Source organism: Taeniopygia guttata, chromosome 14 (assembly GCF_048771995.1).
Source record: "Taeniopygia guttata chromosome 14, bTaeGut7.mat, whole genome shotgun sequence".
Taxonomy (NCBI): domain Eukaryota; kingdom Metazoa; phylum Chordata; class Aves; order Passeriformes; family Estrildidae; genus Taeniopygia; species Taeniopygia guttata.
Window position 1 is genome coordinate 4,616,945 of NC_133039.1, and position 23,262 is coordinate 4,640,206.

The 23,262-nt window shown below is 45.1% G+C and overlaps 1 protein-coding gene across 5 annotated transcripts in view; it reads left to right on the forward strand.

Moving 5' to 3' along the window:
- Nucleotides 1-17,056, forward strand: part of SDK1 (sidekick cell adhesion molecule 1) — a 384,502-nt gene extending 367,446 nt beyond the window's left edge. For all 5 annotated transcript variants that reach the window (XM_072935801.1, XM_072935799.1, XM_072935800.1 and 2 more), the window contains 4 exons: nucleotides 1,806-1,943; nucleotides 3,847-3,967; nucleotides 4,167-4,296; nucleotides 10,843-17,056. In XM_072935801.1, the coding sequence (XP_072791902.1) occupies nucleotides 1,806-1,943; nucleotides 3,847-3,967; nucleotides 4,167-4,296; nucleotides 10,843-11,118 (665 nt within the window). In that variant the 3' untranslated portion in view covers nucleotides 11,119-17,056. The remainder of the gene's footprint in view (nucleotides 1-1,805; nucleotides 1,944-3,846; nucleotides 3,968-4,166; nucleotides 4,297-10,842) is intronic.
- The last annotated feature ends 6,206 nt before the right edge of the window (nucleotides 17,057-23,262 follow it).

Sequence of the window (23,262 nt, forward strand, 5' to 3'; positions counted from 1 at the left end):
GCTTTTATCTCTTTGCTGCTCCAGTGAAAGGCATGAACACCATTCAACAACTCCCCAGCAGGCAGGAGTAGCAAGTGCTGCTCTCGCCATCGCCATTGCAGCTGCTGCGCTGGTCCTGACACAATTAACCACTTACCTAATGAGAGCTTCCATGGATTTCACTGTGAGTGCTACCCCTGCTTTTCTTCTTCAGGACAAGGGCATGGGCAACCTACTTCAAACACCAGGAGTCGGTGTTTTTCCTGTCTGGGGTTTCAGAGAGGCTGTAACACAGTATAAAGGACCAGCAATCATGTCAGTCTTTCCTTTGCTCGAAGACATTATTCCTCTGAAGCAGGGCATGCATCTCCTTGTGATACTTTCTATAAATAAACTGCTTGTTTGTAAGTTCTCCACTTGAACAGAACTATTTAATTCACCTCCTTTTGATGCTTCAGTGTTCCTCTCAAATTGCTGCATGAAAGTAAGAGGCTTCCATTGAGATTCACAGTCATAAAAGTATAAAGCATTTTAGGCTGGCCACTTCAGCTGGCACAGAGAGGTATAAATTGCCCTGAATCTGCTCATCCCAGCATGGCTTGTGCAGTTTGTCTCTAGGATTTTATTGGCCTGGACTGGCCTCCTAGCAAAGAAAGAGTGTGGCTGTTTTTCCCTGCTGCAGAATACCCGGTATTCTGGAACAAATTTGAGCTTATATCATTGGGCTTAAAACAGAATTTTATTCAGATCCATGCTTGGGACAGTCAGGGAAAGAGGGTTTGGTGATAGTGAGAGGTTGGGTTGTTCTCCTGGCATCGCCCCCTCCTGCCAGGTGGTGTTCCACCTTAAGGACTACAGGGAAATTATATCAGCTGCTGGCTCATGCTCAGAAGCTGCAAATTTTCCCCAAAGCTGAGGGAGCTCAAGGGAGGATATCAAAGAGAATATCACTGCAAGAAAACAACAATACTTATTACTTTAAACCAAGACTGGCGAGGTAACTCCGGAAAGGGGAAGTTAGTGTCATTTTCTGTTTCCACTTGAGGTCAAACAGGGTGAAATGACCTGAGACTGCACAAAATCCAGGCAATTGAACTGATATCCCTGTGCTGCACATCAGGCTTGGCTCAGTGGATGGAGAAGTGATATAGAGTAGCAGTGAATGTTGGAAGTTGGAGTTAATGGAGGTACTGAAAGATGCTGAACCAAGAGTGCTTTGTTCCCTGGCACTAGCTGTATTTTTCAAAGAGCCACTTTGAAACAGCATTTTGGCACGGTAAGCCTCCCAAAAAGTGGAATAATCATGGGTCATGGCATGTGTATTAGTGGTTCCCTTGACCCAGGAGTGCTAAGCCTGCCATGGTCCAGAAATGTAGGTGTGCAGAGCTGTGGGAAGAAACCTGCCTCTCTTCTCCTGGTGATTACTTAGCTAAGGGCCTCTGGAGCTGCTCCAGGGGTATGAAAGGTGCTTGTAGAGATGGAACTGATTGTAGAGAAGCTGTGGCTGCCCCATCCCTGGAAATGCCCAAGGCCAGGTTGGACGGGGCTTGGAGCAACCTGGGACAGTGGAAGGTGTCCCTGCCATGGCAGGGGGTGGCTCTGGATGAGCTTTAAGATCCCTTCCAACCCAAACCATCCTGGGGTTCTGGCTTGGAGCTGTGATATGCTCCTGTTCTCTGCCATCTTAGAAGGGTCAGCAAACCCCTTGAGAGCCTGAACCCCATCTCTTCTGAGCACCATTGCAGAGTCATCGTTCCCTGTGGGGAACAAGAGAAAATTTTAAAGGGGCATAAAAAGGAACTGTAATTTGTTTTTTGCTTTTTCAGCACAAACAGAAGCCCCTTTCTATGAGGAGTGGTGGTTTCTGCTGGTGATGGCTCTCTCAAGCCTCATCCTCATCCTGCTGGTGGTGTTTGCATTGGTCCTGCACGGCCAGAGCAAGAAGTACAAGAACTGCAATGGAGGTAAGTCATCATCTCTGTGCTGTGCAAAAGTCTCAAAAGCTGTGGGAATCAGAGATCCTTTCCTTTGAACCTCTGATTTCCTCAGCAGGGACTGTGTTCACAGCTATTTTGCTTGGCAGAAGAGTTGGAACATTTGCTGTCTGGTTTGGTAGAAATGGCTTTTGCCCCTTGCCACACTGAATCAGGGTTTAGACACTGACCAGCCATGGACTCAGACAGGACAGACTCTGGAAGTCCCAGGGACTGCAGTAAAAGCCAAGAAGTCTGGGTCAAACATTTGGCAGATAAGGAATAAATAAGGAATTAGCTGAGACATTGTTTATCATAATACCCTGATAGATGGGGAGAAGGAGAAAGATTCTGCTTCTCCATGGCTGTGCCAGTGTGGATATTCTAAATCTCTCTGTGTAAGGACTGTGTCACAATTCCTTTATATTGAGTGCCCTGCATCTCACATTCCTTCCCTAAGTCAAGCTGCAGTTGCTGGGCTGGGGGCCAAGCAGCCAGGAGGTGTCTTGGTTATCTGGACCTGTTAGATTTTAACATATAGTGAGCATCAAGCTTTGAATTTTCCTTTAGTGAAGATTTTTACCAGTCTCCTTTCTTGAAAGGAAACAGGAGCTACCTGCTCTGTAACTTGGAATGTCAAATAGTCCCCTTTGAAAAAGCCTCATTCTTGAGCTCTGAATATTGCTTTTACCATTTCTTCTCCCTGCATGATAAAGTCCTGAGAGGGTTGTTCACATATGTATTTCTCTGATAGCCTCCTCCACCTGCAGCAGGAAATTTCTCTGATGCCAGGAGGTGCCAGAAAAGGCACATTAATGAAAAGGATCAGGTGGATGGGTCTCTGCACTACCTGTTCTTAGGGATTAATGTAATGAAGTCTTCCAGGCAGTATTTAGTAATTCAGTCCCAAAGTGAAGATCCTCTCTTTCTTTGTAATTCACTTCTAACAAGTGTTAGAATCAGATTTCAGTCCCATGAGATAGAAGATGTATGAATACCGTGGCATTTTACCAAGTTAATACTATTACATATTTGTATGCACAGCTCATAGGAAGTCTCTCATCTTCTTAGTTTTACTGTGTTTGGGGAACAGACATGAAAAGGCAGGTTGACCTGTGCTGTCAGATATCCATGTTCACAGAGCCTTAATGCAGCACTGAAACTGAAGCTGAGGATAAAGCACCTGTCTGCTGCGAAGGGGCAGCCAGCCCTTCTCCCTGGGACACGGGCTCAGTCACACCTTTGGGATGACAAAGGATGAGCACAGGAGAGAACAAGCTCCTGCTAGATTTTATCACAAGAAATAATACAGTGGGCTGTATTTTCCTTCTTCTTCCCATCCTTGTTCCTGCCTTACATTATCAGTGATTTCTCCATACCTGATCCCCATTTCAGCTGTGGCATGTTTTTCCCATTTGCTATCCACTTACCCTTCATCTTGCTTTTTTCCCTGCTTTTTTTTCCTCTCTCTACCTTTCCTCTTTTCCTCTTTTTCTACCTTTTCTAGTTTTACTGTCTCTTGCTTTGCTTCAGTCAGCATCGAATGGGATTCAGAGCACCTAATTTAGTTATCTGGTTTCTGTTTATAGTCAAAAACCAAAAATAAGCACTTTTGAAGCACAGTTTATCTGTGCTATTTTAAATACTTGCCTCTGAATGAAATCCATCTATCCATCCATGACTCTTTTCTCCTCTTTTGGCTTCCTCTGCCCCTTCACATTCCTGATACACTCCTTGCCTTCACTCTGTTCTCCCTTGCAGTAAGAAAAGTAAAAAGAATTTCAAATAATTATTGATGTCATAAAACAGAAAAAAAAGGAGAAGTTTGCTCCTGCAGTTCTATTTGGGGGAAAAGTGCTTTTGTTTCAGCTGAACTTTCATTTTCTGTCTCCAGGTAAAACCATCTCCAACGTGGAAGAGTCAGTCACCCTGGACAATGGAGGCTTCACTGCTCTGGAGCTCAACAGCAGACACCTGAACATCAAGAGCACCTTCTCAAAGAAAAATGGAACCAGGTAAAAAGCTGGGAATGATGTGCTTTTGGAATGTCTTTTTTTTAGCTTCAAGCACTGTTAAAGAGTCTGACTGAAGAATCCAGGGAGGACTTAAACACCCAAGTCTCTGCTTCAAGCTGTGATTCTGGCTTCTAAGCATGATTTCATTAATTCCAGGGGAATAACAACATCCCAAACACTCATCCTTTGCATTTCCTAGGTCTCCTCCTCGGCCAAGCCCAGGGGGGCTGCACTACTCTGATGAGGATATCTGCAACAAGTACAACGGGGCTGTGCTGACCGAGGGCTTGGGCCTCAACGAGAAGCCCCTGGAAGTGTCAGAGTCAGAGGTAAGGATTTCCCTCTGCCTCACACTGCACAGACACTGCAGATAATCATTTCCATGCTGAATCCTGGCAAGTCTTTGAAGTCCCAGTCCCATACCTGCATCATGCTGCGTGGTCACTGTTTGTCTGTCTCAGGGATTTTAAAAGGTTCAATTCACAAGGCTGTTTGCAGCACATCTTAAAATAAAAATATCAAAGGAAAGAATGACAAGCAGGACCCAGCCAGGGCAGACTCCAGACCTGGCCTTGGCAGATATTCAGTTTTCCAGAGTCAGGTAGAAAGATAAGTGCAATCAGTCAGACAGTGTGTGCTGACCCCTCTGGAAGGATCTGCACACCTCCTTCTGCCTGTGGGCTGCAAACTTGGAGCACTTTTGGGAAACCACACATGTGCTGCAAAATAACCAGCTGCTGTCTAGGGGAGGTTAAAGGTGAGATGTGCTTTGGACTGTTGCACTGACTGGAGTGTGGAATGTGGTTTGCAGTTTCACAGCTACAGCACAGCCCAGGAGTCAGAGGAGTGGCCTGAGTGGTGACAGCCACTGCCTTGGTTACAGAGGGAGTAGGTGGGGAGTGAGTAACTTGCCAGGCAGCCACATGGCCATGGCCATGGCTGTGAGGGCCCAGCATTCAGCCCTCTGAACACCCCAGCCTTGCCTGTAGACTGCTCTCCACGGAAGGTGGGTGTTTGCCAGCATTATCCATTTGGCAGGGCTCCATCTTGTGTTTCACATTCCCTGTAAGAAGGAAGAAGTGCTTGCTGTCTGTGGAAGTCCAGCAGTGGCCATGAGTGAATAGACAGACTTCAAAGAGATCCAGAAAGGTAAATCTGTCTCTAAAATCAGATGCTGTCAGCTGAGACTCTGACGAATCCAAACTGACAGCGCAAGAAGCGAGCAGTGGGCCAAACCATGCCAAACCTGACCCTTCCAGCAAGAAAAAAATCACAGGCAGCAAGTCATGAAAGAAGATGACAGTTTTCATCTGTAGCTTTTCTGCACCTGCAGCTACAGCTGCTTTTCCTGGCTACCTAGCTCTCACCTCCTGCTAATTACCACCGACAGCCTGCTGCTTTGTGCTGCCCTGTGGCCGACCCATCGTGCAGGCAGCTTTCCTTGGTGCAGCTCAAGCTGCTGTCTCTGCAATGCTCCAGCATTACCCTCCAGATTAAACCCTCAGTGCTTTGGTCATGTCACTGTAACAACCCAGCATTAAACCTGTCATTAAAACAGTTTGCTGAGCATGATCGTGAATTTAGCATTGGCACCTTTTGACATTAATTTCAATGTCCCGTGTGGTGTTTCCTGGTGATGTGCAGAAGTCTCCTTGCAGGGTGTCATTATGCCTCCTATATGCACTGTTTGTACAGCAGAGAATTAAGTGATTTTGGTGGTTTTTTTCTCAGGCTATTGATATTGTTTATTTACTGTTGTATTGCTGTCGAGCCTGCAGGTCTCAGTTGAGATTCTGGTGTTTTTGTGAATGTGGATGTGCACATGAGTATGTGCATAAAATATGCCCCTGTTTTTCCTTTGGGCTTGGATATGCAGCCCGCCTGTATAATGTCTTTGATGCTTGTTTGGGTTTTTTTGTAGTGGGGAGTGCTTTTAGTCATGAAATGTTAATATACTCCCAGTAGAGGTAGCAGTAGGAGATGCTGCCTTTTGATCAGCCTGAAAATGCTGTTTATGTTGGCAGGTACAGACAGGAGGTGAGGGTGGATTGGGGCAGAGGTTGGCATCGATGACTGACCACTGTCTTTTCAAGTGTTCCTGTACCTATTAGCTCTTCCTGTTTTTCTTTTAGTTTCTGTTCTCAGAGGAGATCTTAATAGACAAGCTCTGTTTTCTGAGAGTTTCGGATTTTCTATCTGCCTTGGCAGGCAGAAATATTTTCCATTAGATGAAGAGTTAAAGATATCTTTTCATGTAAGAGTTGTATCCAGGTTTGGTCCCCTGCAGCAGAGGGTCCTGATGCTGTTTTCCTCTAATACATCTGTGTGGGGGTCTCAAATTCCACTTAATATGTTGCACATCAGGGCAGGCAGGGACAAAAACTGTGCCTTTGCCTTCAATCCACTTGTCACCATGTTACTGCTTAGTCTTATCCCTGTTACCTGAGGTGTCAAGATTTTATATGGAAAAGAAGGAAGCTCACTGGCTTCAAGTCTCCTGGGGTTTACTGAACATGAAGAACTCTTGGGCTGGCTGACTGCACTTAAAACACAGCAGCCTGGGAGCATTCCTCCAAGCTCCCTCCTGGAGGGGAGAGACACACAGAAACAAAGAGGAAATCAAGGAGGACTCTCAACATTCATAAATCAAATGGTGAACTTACTCCATGTCATGAAAGCCAAGCACCAGTACTGTTAATGAGGTTAAAGAAGTTTAATTGGCAGGTCCGGAGCAGGAGACTGCTATGAGTGTAAATTCTAAATTATTAATAGTAATAGGCTTTTTGTTAATGAGTCAAGTGGACAAGTCTCTAGACACATAATCTGAAAAAATTTGGTGTTCAGCATGTAGAAATCTGATGAGGTACCTGCAGTGTCATCCAGCCAAGGAAGAGCAGGAGCAGAGGGGAAGCTGGTGCATGTTTGTGTGTTCTCACATGTCCTTGTGGTCTCCCAAAAACTGTTTCCAGGAGAAAATATTCTCACAGGTTGCACACGTTATCAGGCAGTGCCGGATCCTCTGGCCTTCCCACTGCTGTCTGCAGTCTGACTGGCTTTGGCTTTCTCAGCTCTGTAGGAAGTTATTCATTTCCACTTAACACTTCAGAGGGAATAGGGTTTAACTTGCTTCCAGTAAAGCTCTCCAGTGATTTTGATAAGTTGGGCACTATGTGGAAACCAGCTGCAAGTGACACATAAAATAAGAATGTGTTCCCATGTCCAGAGAAATATTTGGCATACCTTGTCTCTTTTACAGCATATTTATTTCAGGCCAACAGAAAAAAAAAAAAAAATCCTGCTGTTATCTACATTTTTAGAAGTAATCTTGTAAGGCTGTTTCTTTTGTAGTCACTTAAAAGGATAACTGGAACTATTATCAAATTTATTATCACATTTCCCACTGACTAAGCCAGCCAACTCTGGTGGCTGACTTGCCTCTGAGCAGCACTTATGAATTTTATGCTATGAAAAATATACCTAAATAGCCTCTCATTTTCTGTATTTGTTGTTTCATAGGCATCCATGCACCTTAGGTTGACAGTGTGTAATGTCACCACACACCCAATCAGCCTATGGAGGTTTCCAAGGTAACACAGCCACAGTCGCAGGGAAAGGAGAAAACTGAAAACAAAGCAAAAAGCCCTGCAGCATTTCTATTTACTCAATAGTTTAAGAACCACTAAAGAGTAATCCTCCAGTATAAACTGTCTGTATTGTCATGCTAAACAGATTTATCTTACTTCTCCTTGATTTTCATCGGGCTGTGGAATGCCAGTTTAGAGCATTCCTTGCTGATAAAGGTGGTTTCCGGAGTCTTACTGGGAGCAGACCTTAGGAGGTACTTCAGAAACACCGACAAAATAGTCAGTTCCTGCCTGTCCTGAAAGAAATACAGAAAAAACCTGTTGTATCAACACTAACAAGCAGGTTATCCATTCCAGAATCAGTCTGAATTATGGTGAAAGGCTGAAATTACTGCAGCTCTATATGCTTCATGACAGTCTTTCCTTCTGAAAGACCCTGGCGTTATTTACACCAAATTATTGTTCCCTTTCAATTGGTACAATGAACTAATGAGTGGAGAAATTAACAGCAAGTGGTATTGTTTTAAATTCCCTCTTTCAGTTCATGGCAAATCTGAGTGCACCGTATTTCAGACAGTAGCAGCCCATCTTAAAGTATTCCTGGGATTTCTTCTCTTTATTATGTTGACTTCTGGCAATATTGAAAGAACTTGGCTTAGGAACAGATACTACATTAGTTTTGTGAGTGAGTGGGTTTTTTGCTTGTGATGGACAGAGCTCAAGTGGCTGCATAAGTACTATTACAGCTATAAAGTCATGTCACATGCTTCTTTGCATTTCTCCTGGGGGCTTCCAGCTTTTAGTTGGCTTTATCCAACCCCGCAGATCCTGTGTGTCTGTGGGGACATCAGGAAGATTCATAAAGAGCCATTAGAACTTTTTGGGGTTTTTTTTTGGTTCCTCATGCTGATGCCACCTCAGCTGAGCTGTGATGCCTCTGTTCAGCAGGGAGCTGTTTCTTTGTTGGGTGGCTGAGAGTGTCTGAGTCTGTAAAAGTGGTGGTGGCTGGGGAAGGAGTCAGAGGCCATGGGAGAGCAGTGCCTCGTGCCTTTGCTAGAGAGAGCACATCCAAAGGAGCTGGAGGAGTTCACGTCTCTGGGTGCTGCTTCTGGTGAGTTATCCTGCCTCTGCTCAGGATGCAGAGACTTTTCTTCCACGTCATCTCTCAGCTTCCCAGGCATTTACCTTAAAATTGCACTATGGACTCACAGCATCATGTTTGGAGACTGATGCAGAGTGCAATAACTTCTTTCCTGCTGAGGACAGAAGGAACCAGGGTTTGGGGATCTTTTGGTGAAGTTGGCTGTGTCTGCAGCTGAGGAGCAGTCTGAGCTCCTGCTGCCAGGCCCTGCCCTGCTGCCACATCTGCAGCCATCCCTGCCACTCCTGTTGGAGCCCCTTGCAAAAACAGACAGTGCTGGCAGGATGTTCCTGGCAGCAGTGCCAAGACTCTGGAGCTGCTCTCTGCACCCACTGGCTGTGAAGCAGTCCAGATCTGGGGATATTCCAGGAATGCTGCAAAAACCACCTGTTCAGGGAGGTCTTTGGAGGGAGTCGGGTGTTGGCTTCCCAAGCCTGGCAGCTGGTGCAAAGGAGTGTTTTTCTAGGAGATAGGTTTGCTGTGTTCCTTCTGGAATAATTATTAAATGTTGGTAGGGCTTTGTTGTATTAGTAATTACTTGTCAAGGCACCTGAAGCTTTTAATTCTTAAAAATCAAACAGTACATAATTTCTGAAGAGCCAAAGCCTGGGTAATAGTGGAAAGGAAGTTTTGCAAAGCTGTAAAGAGCTGCTTTGCTCACTTTTGGAAAGCACTGGGAAAAATTTCTTAGCTCTGTCCATCACCCTCTGTGCCAGAAAAGGGGCACAGAATAGTATTGAAGCAGCTACCTAAGCAAAGAAGCGGGATGATGGATGCTGTGCCCTTTTCAAACGATGGTTCACAAGGCATTTGAGGATTGTTCTTCAGAGACCATTAAAAAGGAGCTTTAGAGGAGGAAAGACAAGTTTTGTGGCAGGCAGGATCAAGAAGGATGTGTGTTTGCTGGATGGTGTCATAGATCAGAACCACACCAACCTTTTGAAATTAATTGCAGCAACGAACAGTGATGAGCTGCACTTACCTGTCTCTCCTGTGTGTCTTAGGCAGCTCCTACTTTGATATTTAATTGCCTCTAGAATTGGCAATGCAGATTATTGAGTGGGGGAGGGAAAGGAATAAAAGCTTTTGCATGGTTTAAGCGGAGATTTTGAAGGAAGGCATGAGATCTGGAAATGCCTGGGTAAATGTGTGCTGCATGGGATGGGGCTGTTACTGGTGGGAACATCAGTGGGAACAGAAGGAAAATGTGCACAGAGATTCCATGGCTGAGGCTTTGCCATGGTCTCTGCACTCAGCAGAGATGTACAAGCCCTCTGTGATTCCTCCAGCTGCATCCCAGCAGCAGCACTTCAGAGGAGGGGCAGATGCACAGAGCTTATCTGGTTACATCTCAATAGAGCTCCTGCTTGATATTGATGGGAGCTTTGAAGCTCTCCAGCCACCGTGCATAAATGTTTCAGGGGTAGGATCCGCTCTGAGCTCAGAGCTGGGTCTGACTCATCCCAAGGAAGCAGCCCCTCCTGCCTGGCAGCTCTTCTTTCCCAGATTTTGCATTCTCTTTCTTCTGTTGCCGCTGGTTGTGTACCTTGTACCACCCATAATCAGCTGGAACATGCAAATAGTGTTATTTGCCTGTAAAAAGTCTGATTTTACTTAACTTCCTTCCAGATATAGAACTAATTTTCAATACTTAACACCCAGAGTCCTGTGCAGGTGGCTTGGGCTGGCCACCCTAAACACTGGCCTGGCTAACCAGTGTTTGTGTGGAAGGCATCCCTGCTGTCCTTCCATCAGAAGAGAGATACTCAGTTGTAATTGCAATATTTCTGATTGTGACTGAAAGCTGTTGGTTTCAGTGTGACCTCTCTACACTTCCCTGCATCTTGTGCCCAAGCAGGAGCTCCCGGCTGCCCCTGCACCGTTCTGCAGGGATTAGAAGGGATCTCTCTTGTCACTTATCATCAGGGGCTCTCCCTCCGGCAGCAAGTCTGGCTAAAGCAGAGCACAGTGCTTTTCCACAGCCCAGCCTGTACCACACTCGGACTGCCATCCCTCTTACCTTGACATTACAACTTCAGTCAGCTGGTGATGCTAAACTTGCCTCCCATTTCTTTGCGAGCTCAACAGGCTAAAAAAAATCATCGATACTAATGACCAATTATTTACTTCTGTTTTTCCTGATGCCCCAGGTCACTGACTCGGATTACGAGGATGAGTTGCCCAAACACTCCTTTGTGAACCATTACATGAGCGACCCCACCTACTACAACTCGTGGAAGCGGCAGCAGAAAGGGGTGAAGCAGCACCCGGCGTCCTACAGATACGAGGAGTGCACGGCCAGCGAGGCAGAGCCCTATTTCCAGACTGTCATCACGACACAGAGCTCAGGAGGGGTGTACACCCCCACGGGCCAGCCCGCGCCCGGCTCCCGGACTCCAGTGACAGGATTCTCGTCCTTTGTCTGAGCGGGGCTGGGGACACGGCGGGACAGTGACCGCGTGTGCTGAACGCTGGGGGACCTCTCTTATCAGGGTAGAAACGGATGGGAACACACCTGAGGCTGGGTTGTTGGTGTTTTGGGGGTTTTTCTTTTTTTGGTTTTTTTGTTTTTGGTTTTTTTTTCCTTTCTGAAGACAATCAACTCTATAAGAACAGCGAGCTGAACTAGCTGAACCTTTGTTTAAGAAAACAAAAAGAAAAAAAAGGAATTCTGAACAGTGATGATTTTAACCACTTGTGAATATTAGGGGTTTTTTAACCGCTTTTTGTAACACTGCTTCAGGAAGCAGCTCCCATGCCCTTCTCCTTGCCTCTTTCTTTCTCTCCCCTCCTCCTGTCCCACTGCTCCCAAACAAGCAGGTGAATTCCCTAGATGCAATGAGTGACTCTGTGATGTGATTTGAAGAGAAAACATAAAATCTCCCAGGCTCCTTTTTCTTCCTTTTTCTCTACTCCTTTTTTTTTTTTCTTTCTCCTTTTTAATTTTTCTCTGTCATCAAAGTTAAGTAGTAAAACATAGAAAATGGACACGTTTCTAGGTGAAAAGCAGACACCTCTCTTCTCCTTGCTGCTCCACACATTAGGAGCACTGGCTGATCAATGTAGGCTCAGATGTGTCACTGTGTCTGCTCTAAGCTCACTACTGGTGTATTTATATTGAATTACTGACCTGCTTTTTTTTTCTTCTTCAAATGGGACCTGCTGCATTCTTTAAATATTCCAACTCCAGGGCCTTTGGAAGAGGAGATGGCTCAAAAGAGCATTGTAGGCAATGGTGGGTGAAGCAAGTGGGAAGAATTCAGATGTAAGGTCAGTTAATTTTTGGTGTGGCTCTAATCCTCCTTGTGGACTGCATGTACCATTTGAATCAGTCATTTTTTAAAAGTCAAAGGACACAACCCAGCAAGCCAGAGGAATTTTTCAATTAAAATTGCAGTGACAACCTAGCGAATTTACTAATTGATGAGGGTTTTGATCATCAGAGTTACCATGCTCTGCCAACAGAAGTTGAACATCCTTTCTCACCCAGACTCTGCAGTTCTGTTTATTGGTCTGTAAAAAGGTACACAGTGGCAGGGTTTGTTTGATTTTATTTTTTTAGTAGAAAGACACACCAAACAGATTGGGTGAGTTTTGGTGTCCACAGGTGCCTTTTATTGATTCTGCAGCTTCATATCTGGGAGAAGCAAAAAAGTGTCTCCCAATAAAGCTAACCAGGTTTTTCAGGCTTTGGGGTCATGAATTACCTTGTGCACGTTTACAGCCTGCTTTGTGCACTTGAAATTACAGCCTTTGGAAAGAAAAGAGGAGACTTTTCGTTTATTTTTCATCCTTTTGTACAGCTCACTTTTTGCTTTCTTCTTTTCTATTCTTTTCCTGAGTCTGTCATGTTTAGTAGCAAGTTGTTTACTCACAAGAAAGTTGTCAGGCTTTGAAAGAACCCAAGTAGCAACAGTCCTGGGTCACCAGACTTTTTATCATAAGAGTTTGAAAGGTGAATTTGGAAGTAGGAGAGTTCTTGTCACGCCAGGATCTGGCATTTCTTTTCAGGTGGATAAGCCAGGAAAATTGGTGCTTGCTAATATTCTGTCAAGGCTCATGTGGGCATTGTTACCGTGGAAAATTGTCCCTTTTCTCTCAAGGGATGTGGGACATCTGTGGCAGGGGGAGGTGATGTCTTCAGAGCCGGTCGTTGAAACCAGGCTGCCCAAGGACCTGGTTGGGAGTATCCTGGTGGCACCTCACCAGAGCTGAGGTCCAAGGGCCAGCTCAGCCTTGCTGTCACCTTTCAGTGCCTCTTGGACAGGGCAAACAATCTCAGAACTGCTTTTACTCTTGGGCACTGCCTTCAAGCACTGCTGCTCTTGGTGCATGCTCTGCATAGCTTTGGCACTGGATTGCTGTTCCTCTCCAAAGGTTCCAGGAAGAAAAAGTTCAAAACCAAAAACTCCAGTGGGTGTGTTTAAGGGCTTTTGAGTTTGGGATAATGATCTGCAGCTCTTTAGATGGCAAGGGACTCGCAAAGACACGCTGAGCCAAAACCCTGTGAGTCATCCCCCTCTCTGCACCTGGGTAGGATGTGTGTGGGATGGAGATGGGGCTCCAAAGAGGATGACTTGGAGTGTGCTGTGAAGAGGAATGCAAAGCAAACAAAAAACCCACTGCCTTCTGTGCACTTTGACTGTTCTCTTAAGCCATATGGACTTTGCTTTAATTACTGAACTGCCAAAATTTGTTTTCAGTCTGTGTTTTTTGTTTCTTAGACAAAATTATCTACGTGACTTTCTGATTTGTTTTCCTTTTCCTTTGTCATTTCCTGCATCAGATTACATATTTTAGACATGTTTTTATACATTTGACACAGCAATGCAATTGCTCTTGGAATTTTAATGGCACTTGTCCAACAGGTGTAAGAGGTAGTGCTGCAGGAGGAGCCCTCCAAGGACCACTGAGGACTTTAGGGATGTAAATTAGTAGGAAGTAGATGGAACGCCGAAGACTTTGCTCCAAAGGCATAGTGTAACTCCACACCTGCTGAATATTGCCTTACACTTGGTGTAAGATGCAGTTACTCCCTGGGGTTGATCTGATACCACATTGAGGGAAAAAAAGCCAAGAAAATCACAGGGAATAAAGGAAATGGACTTCATGGCCACTGCTCCGCTGAAGGACAACATGGGGAGCAGCACAATCTATACAAAGCGAGAAGAAGAGACTGCTTCTTTTTTCTCAGAACCAGCTGCAACTAAAAAGCCTGAGCTTGCTGAGGACCTGCTGAGTTGGCTGTGTGGCTCTTTTCTTCTGACTGCTGTCAAAATAACAGGTTAGGTGTGATTCCTTTAGGACCTGTTGATCCCAGCAAAGTTGTTTCTGTTCCATTCTCATCCACACTGTTGTCACTCTTGGTTATGTTGTGTTCAGGAGCTGGCTTTTCTGACACATGGGTTTATTTTCAATAGGCAGTTGCAGAGTGAGGAGGTGCAGTGCCCACATATGCACAGGATACATTTCCTGCTGTGCAGGATCGTGTGTAGCTCCATGTGTGGTGCATCCACCCTCTTGCTAACACACTCAACTTGTAAAATATGGTTAATAGGTAGGTTTTATTTACTTCACATATCAGGGAAATTGTTTTATCTGGAAGGAAATATTCCATCAGTTAGGAAGAAAGCTCTATTTCATTGCTGCAATCTTTGGAAATTGCAGCCTTGAAATACAACTTTTAAACATTAGTTGTCATGTTACAGTAACTTCACCCATTGAATTCTCTTCCATTTCCATCTTCCTGTTTAGAAAAGTCTTGAAAAATGAAGGCTTTTGTTTAAAATGACTTCTCAGGATATTTTATTTTTATTTATTTATTTCCCTTTCCCTGTTTCTCATGTCTCTTGGTGACTGTTACTGAAAAATAAAAGCAGCATCATGAAATGACCAAGGGAGACATTTCAGAGAATGGTTTAATAGGAGCTTGTTTTTCATGCAATAGCTGTAAAAATATCCAGTCTCCTGCAGGTAAAAAGTGCCCAAATCTTCACCCCCTGCAGGGCTGAGGTGACAGCAGTCACCACTGTCAGCAATGCTCCCAGCCCCAAACCTCAAGTTGTCCCTGTCATAAACCATGTGTAAAAGTGCACACATGAAAGGAGCTGTGCTGTTCCAGCCCACTCCGAGTAGAGCCTTTTATCCCTCCCAAAATCTGTCACACGTGGTGTGTCCCTGCCATGGCCCACACCACTGCGTGGAGTATTTTCCATTCCTGCCTTTTAATGCTCTGATGTTTGGGCAGGGCCAGCGCTGTGCAGGTACAAATGGAAGTAGTGACAAGGGACAGGAGAGGGCACTGCTTTGCTTTCATCAGTGACAGTCTCTTATTTCCTACCCTGAGAGTCACTTCTGGAATGACTTCATGGGGAGGGCAGGGAGAGGCAAGAGCAAAGGCTTTCATCCACAGTTACTAAAGGAATCACACTTTGGCCAGTGATCCCACTTTTGGGAGCAGTCAGCATGACTGGAGAGAAAAAAGAAAAATACACAGAAAAGAAACTCATCTATTACTCTAACACTCTTCATTTTGAGTGTTAAAACCAGTGGTGTTTTGCAAATGGGCCAGGATCTCATTTTTCTTCCTTATACCAAGTCTCTGCCAGAAGCTGCTGTAGCAATGTTTTGACTAAATCTCTTGACATGGGGATGCATTTATTATCCTTGCCATTGCTTCCCTCAAGAAATCCATTGGGTCATCCAAAGATTATCTAATCTGCTTTCCAAAAAGGGATGAGAGAGATATCTTTATACATACAGACAACTGGTGTCTTCTCCCACACATTGCTTTCAGATATACAGGAAAACTTGTTGGAGAAAAATCTTTTTAGAAAAGGAATTTATCAGAAACTTTGAAAGCAAGCAAACAACCACATAAGGAAGTTAACCCCTGTCAGAGGCATTAGAAATCTTGAAGTCCAGAAGCCTGTGATGTGTAAGAGTGACCAAAATGCCAAGACCTCCTGTTTTTACTGATCTCCTGTACCAGTAGCAGCCAGAAGGACACACGCAGTGAGGGGTGATGTTTGGAAAGGAAGAACCACAGAGCTGCTGGGACACGGGCAGGTTGTAGTGCAGACAGTTCCACTCAGCCTGGAGTCCCTGCTAGTTCAGTCACATTCCTTAGGTTGCTTTTATAGGTTGTTGCCAGCACATGTGGAATGCACACATTATCAAGGTGTTCCTAGAAGTTACAAGGTTACCAGAGGTGGGGAAAAGTTTGTTGGTGTGGTGTTCAAATGAAGCCACACATGTCATGATGTGGCTCTGCAAAACCCATTGAAACCTCCTTATGGAAACCACCCTTTAATTGGGAACATGTTCACCCCAAGACTGAACATGATGGGCCTTAAAAGGCTCCACCTGACAAGTCATAGAATCCCAGAATGGTTTGGGTTGGAAGAGATCTTAAAAATCACCTTGTTTGAACCCCCCTGCCAAGGGCAAGGACACATTCCACTATGACCAGGTTGCTCCAACCTGGCCTTGGACACTTCCAGTCCCTTCTGTTCTTGTATTTCTGTACTCCTTTTGTCCTCCCCCTGCTCTCCCAGAAAAAGAAAGCTGCCTTGCACTTTGTGCAGGTATAGAGTTTGCAGCGCCCGACAGCAGAGAGCCACAATGGATAAGCACACAAGGACACCTGGGACAGGTGAGATTTGTTTGAACAAGGAGTGAAGTACCATTAGCACTTGAGATTCAGGCTCTGACTCAGAATTTTATCTTCTCAAAGCTGCCACTTGCCAACTTTAAATGGCCTTGAGGCCTCAAGACTTGACAGGAAATTTATTATTTTAATGCTGTTTGATCACTGTGCACTTTCTTGGGGCTTGAATCACTGGATACAGAGACAGGACTGGGGTTACAGAGCTTTATATCAAGGTATTTTCCCATTTGTATCCAATTCACTAGATTTGGGAATTTCTGCTACCACTGAATGTTGGAGTTCTGCAGGTGGGAAGTGCCACCAGGGCTCCCTTTGATGTCATTATGCCTCTGGGCCATGCTGGGGCCTGTCACAGTGCAGTGGGAGCTCTCAGGTAGCAGGAAGGTGAAAAACCCCATATTCTGGTGAGTTTGTAGCTAGTCACTTTGCCTCTCTTGGGCTGGAGTCCATCTTCTGATTTGGTATCTGCTGTCAGCTATGGGGTAGGTTACCTCACACAGCTGTGTCTGAGCTACCCTTCGGTGTACTCCGGTTATCGGATCATTGCTTCTAATTCAGTGTCTCCTTGGAGATTTGCCCTGGATTTTTGTTCCACACCTCTTGTTAGCCTCACCTTCACCACTCCACTATTTTATATGAGAAAGTTACTTCTTCTTTTGCAGACTTGCTTCTGATTAAAAGAACCCTTTTGGAAACATCTGTGTCCTTGGTACATTTGTTCTGCAGAAGGGGAAAAAAGAATTTTTCCAGGCTCCTCTGTTGCTGAAGAAGTTTCTGGGTGCCTTGCCAGCATGCTCACGAGTTAGCAGCTCAGGACACTGAGAATGTAACACGCACTGAAATTCCTCCCCGTTTGCTCTGGACTGTAAAATCTTACAACCCCTGCTGCTTCTCAGCCAAGCTGACATTCTCAAATAGTTTCCACACAAAATTTGATCAGTCTTAAATATTTTATGATTTTGCAGCAATAAACTTCTTCAGATCCTTAGTACAAGAGAGTCAAAGCCCACTCAGAAACAGAAATCCATGGGGCCAACATTTTTCATGCCTTTGTCCCCTCCCCACCAGTGTTGTAGCAGTTGTTAATCAGTTCCCACAAACGTGCAGATGTTGGGGAGGCAGGATAAGGTCCCAGCTGGAGAAAATCAGGGCAGATCTGTTATTCCAGGGTGGTTGGTTGTGCTTTTCACCCACTGAGCATCTGGCCTCAAGAAGTAAACTAAACACAAGTCAGGTCAGCTACAGCTCTGGTGGGAGAAATGAGGGCAAGAAATCAATGTTTTCCAAGTGGGAGAAAGGATGAAAAAAAATAGTCAAACTGTGGAGGAAAGAACTCATATTCTCCTGCTCCTGAAAAGAATATTATAAATAATGCAGTGTTGTATAAATACAGGCAGCCCTTTGCAGCTGGGAGCTTGTAATAACCCAGAGGTATCACTGTACCCATTTTGAAGATGAAAATCCTCCCGCCACAGCATTTCGTGAACGAGACATTATCCTGCAAAATTGCCATAAGGTGCAGAAGTGCTTTTTTGAGGCCATTTGGCTCCAAAGTGTATCATCCTCCAGCTTCCAGCCCTTACTCTTCTCAGGATGTGTTTCCCCCACACGTTTTTGTGGCTAGGATTGGAGCACGGACATAAACATGGGAGTGGATGGGAAATCTGCCACGGTATTCGTAGCCTAAACAATACCAGAGAAAACAAATTGGCTTCCCGCCCTGCCCTGAACAGCACAAGCAGTGGCTTGACTGAATCAAGTAATCTGGGCTTTCATTACTGATCCTTTTCCTGCTATTTGTCTCTTTTGTTCCCTCTTTTCCCCTCTGCGTTTTTGCTCCAGGGTTATTTATTTTTCTCCTCGCTCCTTTTCTTTTCTGTTTTTTCTTTTGTAAGCCTGCCTCTTGTTTTTATTATTTTTCTTCTCCTCCTCTTGCCTCACTGATTATTTTCATCTCGAACCTGCATTTCCCACAAAATCAAAAGGAACTTAACGTGAACACATGTTTTTGTTGGGTTTTTGTTCACTTCCACTGTGCTCCAGGAGTTCTTTAGCTTTGCTGTCTTGTTTACTTAGAAATGCTGGGCACGTCCCTCCAAGCCAAGGCGGTGTGGCCGCTGACTTCCCAGCCTGGTAGAAACCTTCATTAAGTAGGCAATTGGCACGTTTATCACCATTTGTTAACGAGTTAGGATAATCCTAAATCAGACGAGGCTGATGTGTGAAGTCATTCTTCGAGGCTTTACAAGGCTAATTTGTCAGCAGCGCTGAAACCTGTGAAGTCTTGTGGAATCAGAGGATCAACACCTGCCTGTGGAGGAGCGAGGAAGCTGCTCATGGTTGCGTGACAAAAATGTGTTCGGAGGAAGAAGGGACCAACACCCACGGTGTCACTCAAAGGTAATTCCCTGCTTTGTGCAATTTCCAAGGGGCTCTGGGCACTTTTTATGCTGATGATGCACACCCTAGAAAAGCAGCTGCAAGGACTTGTTCTTTACCCTGAGCCTCCTCAGACTGAGTTTTAGCCCTTTGTGCACTCCAGAGAAGGTATAGATAAGGCTAAAAGGCAAGCTGGGAAAATAAACCTGCGTGCTATAGCCTGGGACCTCATGCCAAGAGTGACAAAATACCTAACAAACACAGGTGACCTCACCACAGCCCTGCCAAATTGGGAAGGATGAATATCCCACCTGTGGAAGGAGGAAACTGAGGCACAGGTCAGCTTTGCCTGTGGGACCAGATGCAGTCTGTGTGGCTGCTATTGGTGTGCCCAAGTGGCCTTGACGGCAATGTCCTCAGCACAGGGCAAAGAAAACACATCTTTCTTATAAAACAGCAGGATGAGTTATTTTTGGGTCTTTATAAATTGTCTGTTTTCGGCACTATCATTCTTACCCTACCAGGGGAACACAACTGACCTAATTAGAGTCTAATTCCAACAGTACAAGGCTCAGCTTTTAAATATAAACCTTTGCAATCTTGATTTATTTCTTACTTATGTATAAGTACATCTGATTGGTATGAACCCCACAGGTGGGGGGCAGGGGAGGAGCAGGGCAATGGGAGTCATCAAAAAGCTGATGATGGGAAAATTGGGATAAACAAGGGTCAATTTTCAACTGTATTTATGAGACTGACTTAATCTGCTGGGAGACTGTATCCTCTGGGATTAAACCTCACATAAAGTGATGGAAATTGGGAAATGTTTTATCCCCCACCATGTGGAAGACTGGCAGAGGAAGGATTCAGTATTTCAATCCTCTGTCCAGCAAAATACATCCAGGGTGATCGATGAGGACACTTTCATTGATCCATAGCTGTCTCCACGCCACAGAAGAAATTAAAAGGTGAGAGAAAGATGCTTGTTTTCAATGAAGCCTATTTCACAAAGCCAGCAAGGGTTAATCCAACCAGCCAAATGCTTGGCTTTAGCTGCAATAGAGAAATCCTGTGAGGCTGAGTGATAAGCCTCCAGCCATACCTGCTTGGATTCTCAAGGACTGTGCCTGAACATGTCAGGGATGGCTCACATCCAGCAGCTGCTGATAGGGAGTCCACAATGCCAAATGACTCAAGAGCCAAACAGCTTCATCCCTGCCCTGAGTTCATATCCAGAATGTGTCCAGATAAAGCAGCCAGAACCCAGAGGAGATAGAAACAATGGGCCAAACTCTGCCCTTGGGCAGCAATGTGGCTGTGAGTGCTGGGTCTGGCTGAACAGAGATCCTGACTCCAAAATAGATTCCAGAACACTGGATTGTTTCTAATGTGTGTCTTCATGAGATAGGGTGGGTTTGGAGATAAGGGAATGGTGGTAGAAAGGGCTGCATGTCATGTGTTTGGAGATAATGGTTTCAGGGTCGTGTCATGATTTTTGTCTTTTCTGGCTTGATTTCTGGTTTGGAAGCAGCTCAGCAGAAATTGAGGTCATTGCAAGTGGTGCAATAATACTTTCTGAAAAGCACTGGCTGCTTCATGCAGTGAGACTGAGCTACCAGCTGGAAGGTCTGAAAAGCCAGAGTTGCTCTCTGGTACAATGTGAGACAGGCAAAGAAGAAGTTGTCCTTGGAGGAGCTGGTGTCCGAGCATGAGCGGGGAGTGCACACAGCACTGCCCCCGCTGTGCTTTCCAGAATTGGTTTTACACTTTAACACTGGCTGCAGCTTATGATTTTCTATCCTTGCTCAGAAATTATAGAGGAGTGAAAGGGAGATGGGTTTCAGCTGTCAACGCTTCAGGAGCATTCAGCAGCATTGCTGGATGAAAGGAACAATGTGGTCTTTTTGCTCTGCAGAGGTCTCAGATATACCCAGGCATGAAGTGCTGTGTGGTTTTGGGCTTGGTGAGAGGGAGGGCAGAAGCTGGTGCCAGCCCTTGGTCCTCCCCTGGCTGCTGGAGCTCTTTGAGGATGTCATACATCTGCTGCTTTCCCATTTAGTCCTTTCAAGAGGCTCATTTGAGAGCAAGGTTTGTAAGGAAGAGCAAGGAATAAACAGCTCATGATGTCATTTGTGGGATGTAATGAAGGGAATTGTTAAAGATGGGACAGTCAGTGAATAAAAGCCTGGTTATTAATTGGGCTGACATTTTGCTATGGCTGTTAGAAAGACTGTGTTACAACATGACTTTTCCCATAGTATGTGTAGGAAAGGAAAACCTTTGGGTCTGTAACACAGCAGCTAACGAGACATTATCTTGCAAATAAGATAATAAGCATTATCTTGTTTGCAAGACTATGTCTCATTCTCTCTAACGGAGAGCCTGAGATGCAGGGGAGCATTTGTCTTCTGGGGATGGCCTTCCACCAGTGCTCTGCACTCATGCAGGACTTCTCTCCCTTTGGCCAGGTTCAGTCCTGCCAAGCAGAGAGTAGTAAAATCACCTCTCCTTCAGGAAGGACCCTCGAGTTCAAATTTTTGTTTCTCTTTCTGTGAGCTTATAGAAACTGAAATTCTGCATGAGTTTTAACATGTGCCCCATCAGTTCAGTTGCTGCTGTTCCAGTTGGTCTAGGTTGCATTGTCCCATTTTTACAGCCAGTTATCACAGTTCATGTCTCCTTCTGTTTGTTAGCCATGGTGACCATCAGCTTTTGAATCCCCACAGATCTCAGTTCCTTGGCTACCTGTTCCCCTCTGGCTCCTAGGAGTGCAGCATGTCAGCTCAGCAGAAGGAACACAAACACAGGAAGGGTACCAGTGCATGAAAACACTCTGCCATTGCAAAGAGGAGTGGTAGATAATGTGTGAGTTAATATTGAACTGGGATTGTTTCCAGGGTGGCACAGCAACAACAAACATGCCAGGAACCACCACAGAGTGAGGGGTCATGTGGTGGCCAGAGGACAAGTGTGGGAGGGCAGGGCCATGGCTTCAGTGCTGCCTGGGACCATCACAGGCCACCCTGCTGTGGGGGAAGAGGGTCACACTCAGTTACTCCTCCTCTCCCCAGGGCATAAGAATAAATAGTCTTTTAATAGCACTGTGCTCATCCCCAGGGCTCCAGCAAGCTTTTTAGAGCCCTTGGGATTTGTTATTAATGAGGAAAGCAGTGGCAGTGTGTTGGTGTCAGTAAGAAGGGCAATGTCAGAGATGCTGAGGCCACGTGTGCTTATGACCCAGAGAGGAACATTCCTTTTGGACCACTCTGGGTCCTTCTTAGGTACAGGTCTCTAACCCTGGAAACATCACAAGGGTGAACCAGCTCTGCTTTCTAATATATAACCATGCCTGTAGACCAGCACATCAGAGATGTCACAGGCATTGATGTGGCTCTACCAACAGGGTTTAGCATCTCTCTTGGAGGTATCTCCTATTAAAAAGTTATTACCTGAAATGAGAGGGGTGGGGAGAAGTGACAGTTTTGTGAAAGAGGTGAATTAGAAGATGTCAACTTGCAGGCTGCTGCTGCTGTTGCTGTGGGGAGTGCACAAGTGGGGAGCACTCATCGCTCCCCCTTTCGTACCACAAGATGTTTTTGCTGGATCACCAGCGTTGGACAGACAAGAGTTGTGTAGCCCAAACAATGGGCAATTTTCTTCCCTTCTCTTAGACAAGGGGCTGGGATGCCCCAGCAGCCCCTCATCTGCAGCCCTGTTGTGCAATTTGCTTGCCCACAATGCTAAACCCCTTTAAATGTTGCCAGAAAAATTATCTGGAGAGCCTTTGCCTCTGATTTATTCCTCCTGGGTGCCATTTCAGTGATATTCATGTTAGAAAAATAGTCTAAGTAAGTACAGAGTATGCCACCACATTTACTATAAAGGGTTGTGTAAGGATAAAAGCATCACTTTAATACATGCAATTTGTATCAAATTATTTGATAGTGAGTGTTCAGAATGGCCCCACCTGCAGCTCTGAGTCATGGCAGCAATTTTGACTGGGAGGTGGACATTTTATCAACTATGATTTTTTCAAATCTGGGGTGCTGGAGAGGCACAGTGCTTCAAGAGACCTGCAAAAAAAAAGAAATCTAGTTACTAATTTGTTTTGGACAAATTAGTAATTTCCTTGTATGCAAAGATGGTGCACAGTTTATTTACATATTTTAGGGACTAGAGCTAACATTCTTGTTTTCCCCTGAAATCTTTCCTTGCTTCAGTTTCTTTGTGAGGGAGGAGAAAATACTGAACCACAAACCCACTTTCTACTGAGAAATCACAACAGCTGTTAAAAATTATTGGAAAATCAAAGGGTTTGTGTGAGGGAAGAAATGCAGCTAATCCCAGCTTGGGAGTTACTGCTCTAGAGCCTGGTTTCTCCTCCTGCCTTTCACTGCTGTTCTTTATGTCCTTCTGGTATGGGACCTGTCAAGGAGAAGAACCAGCCTTTGGATGCAAGAGAAAGGATAACTCCCTGAGTACAGTTACTTCAAGGTGTCTTAAAAGGGGCAGATCCCATAAA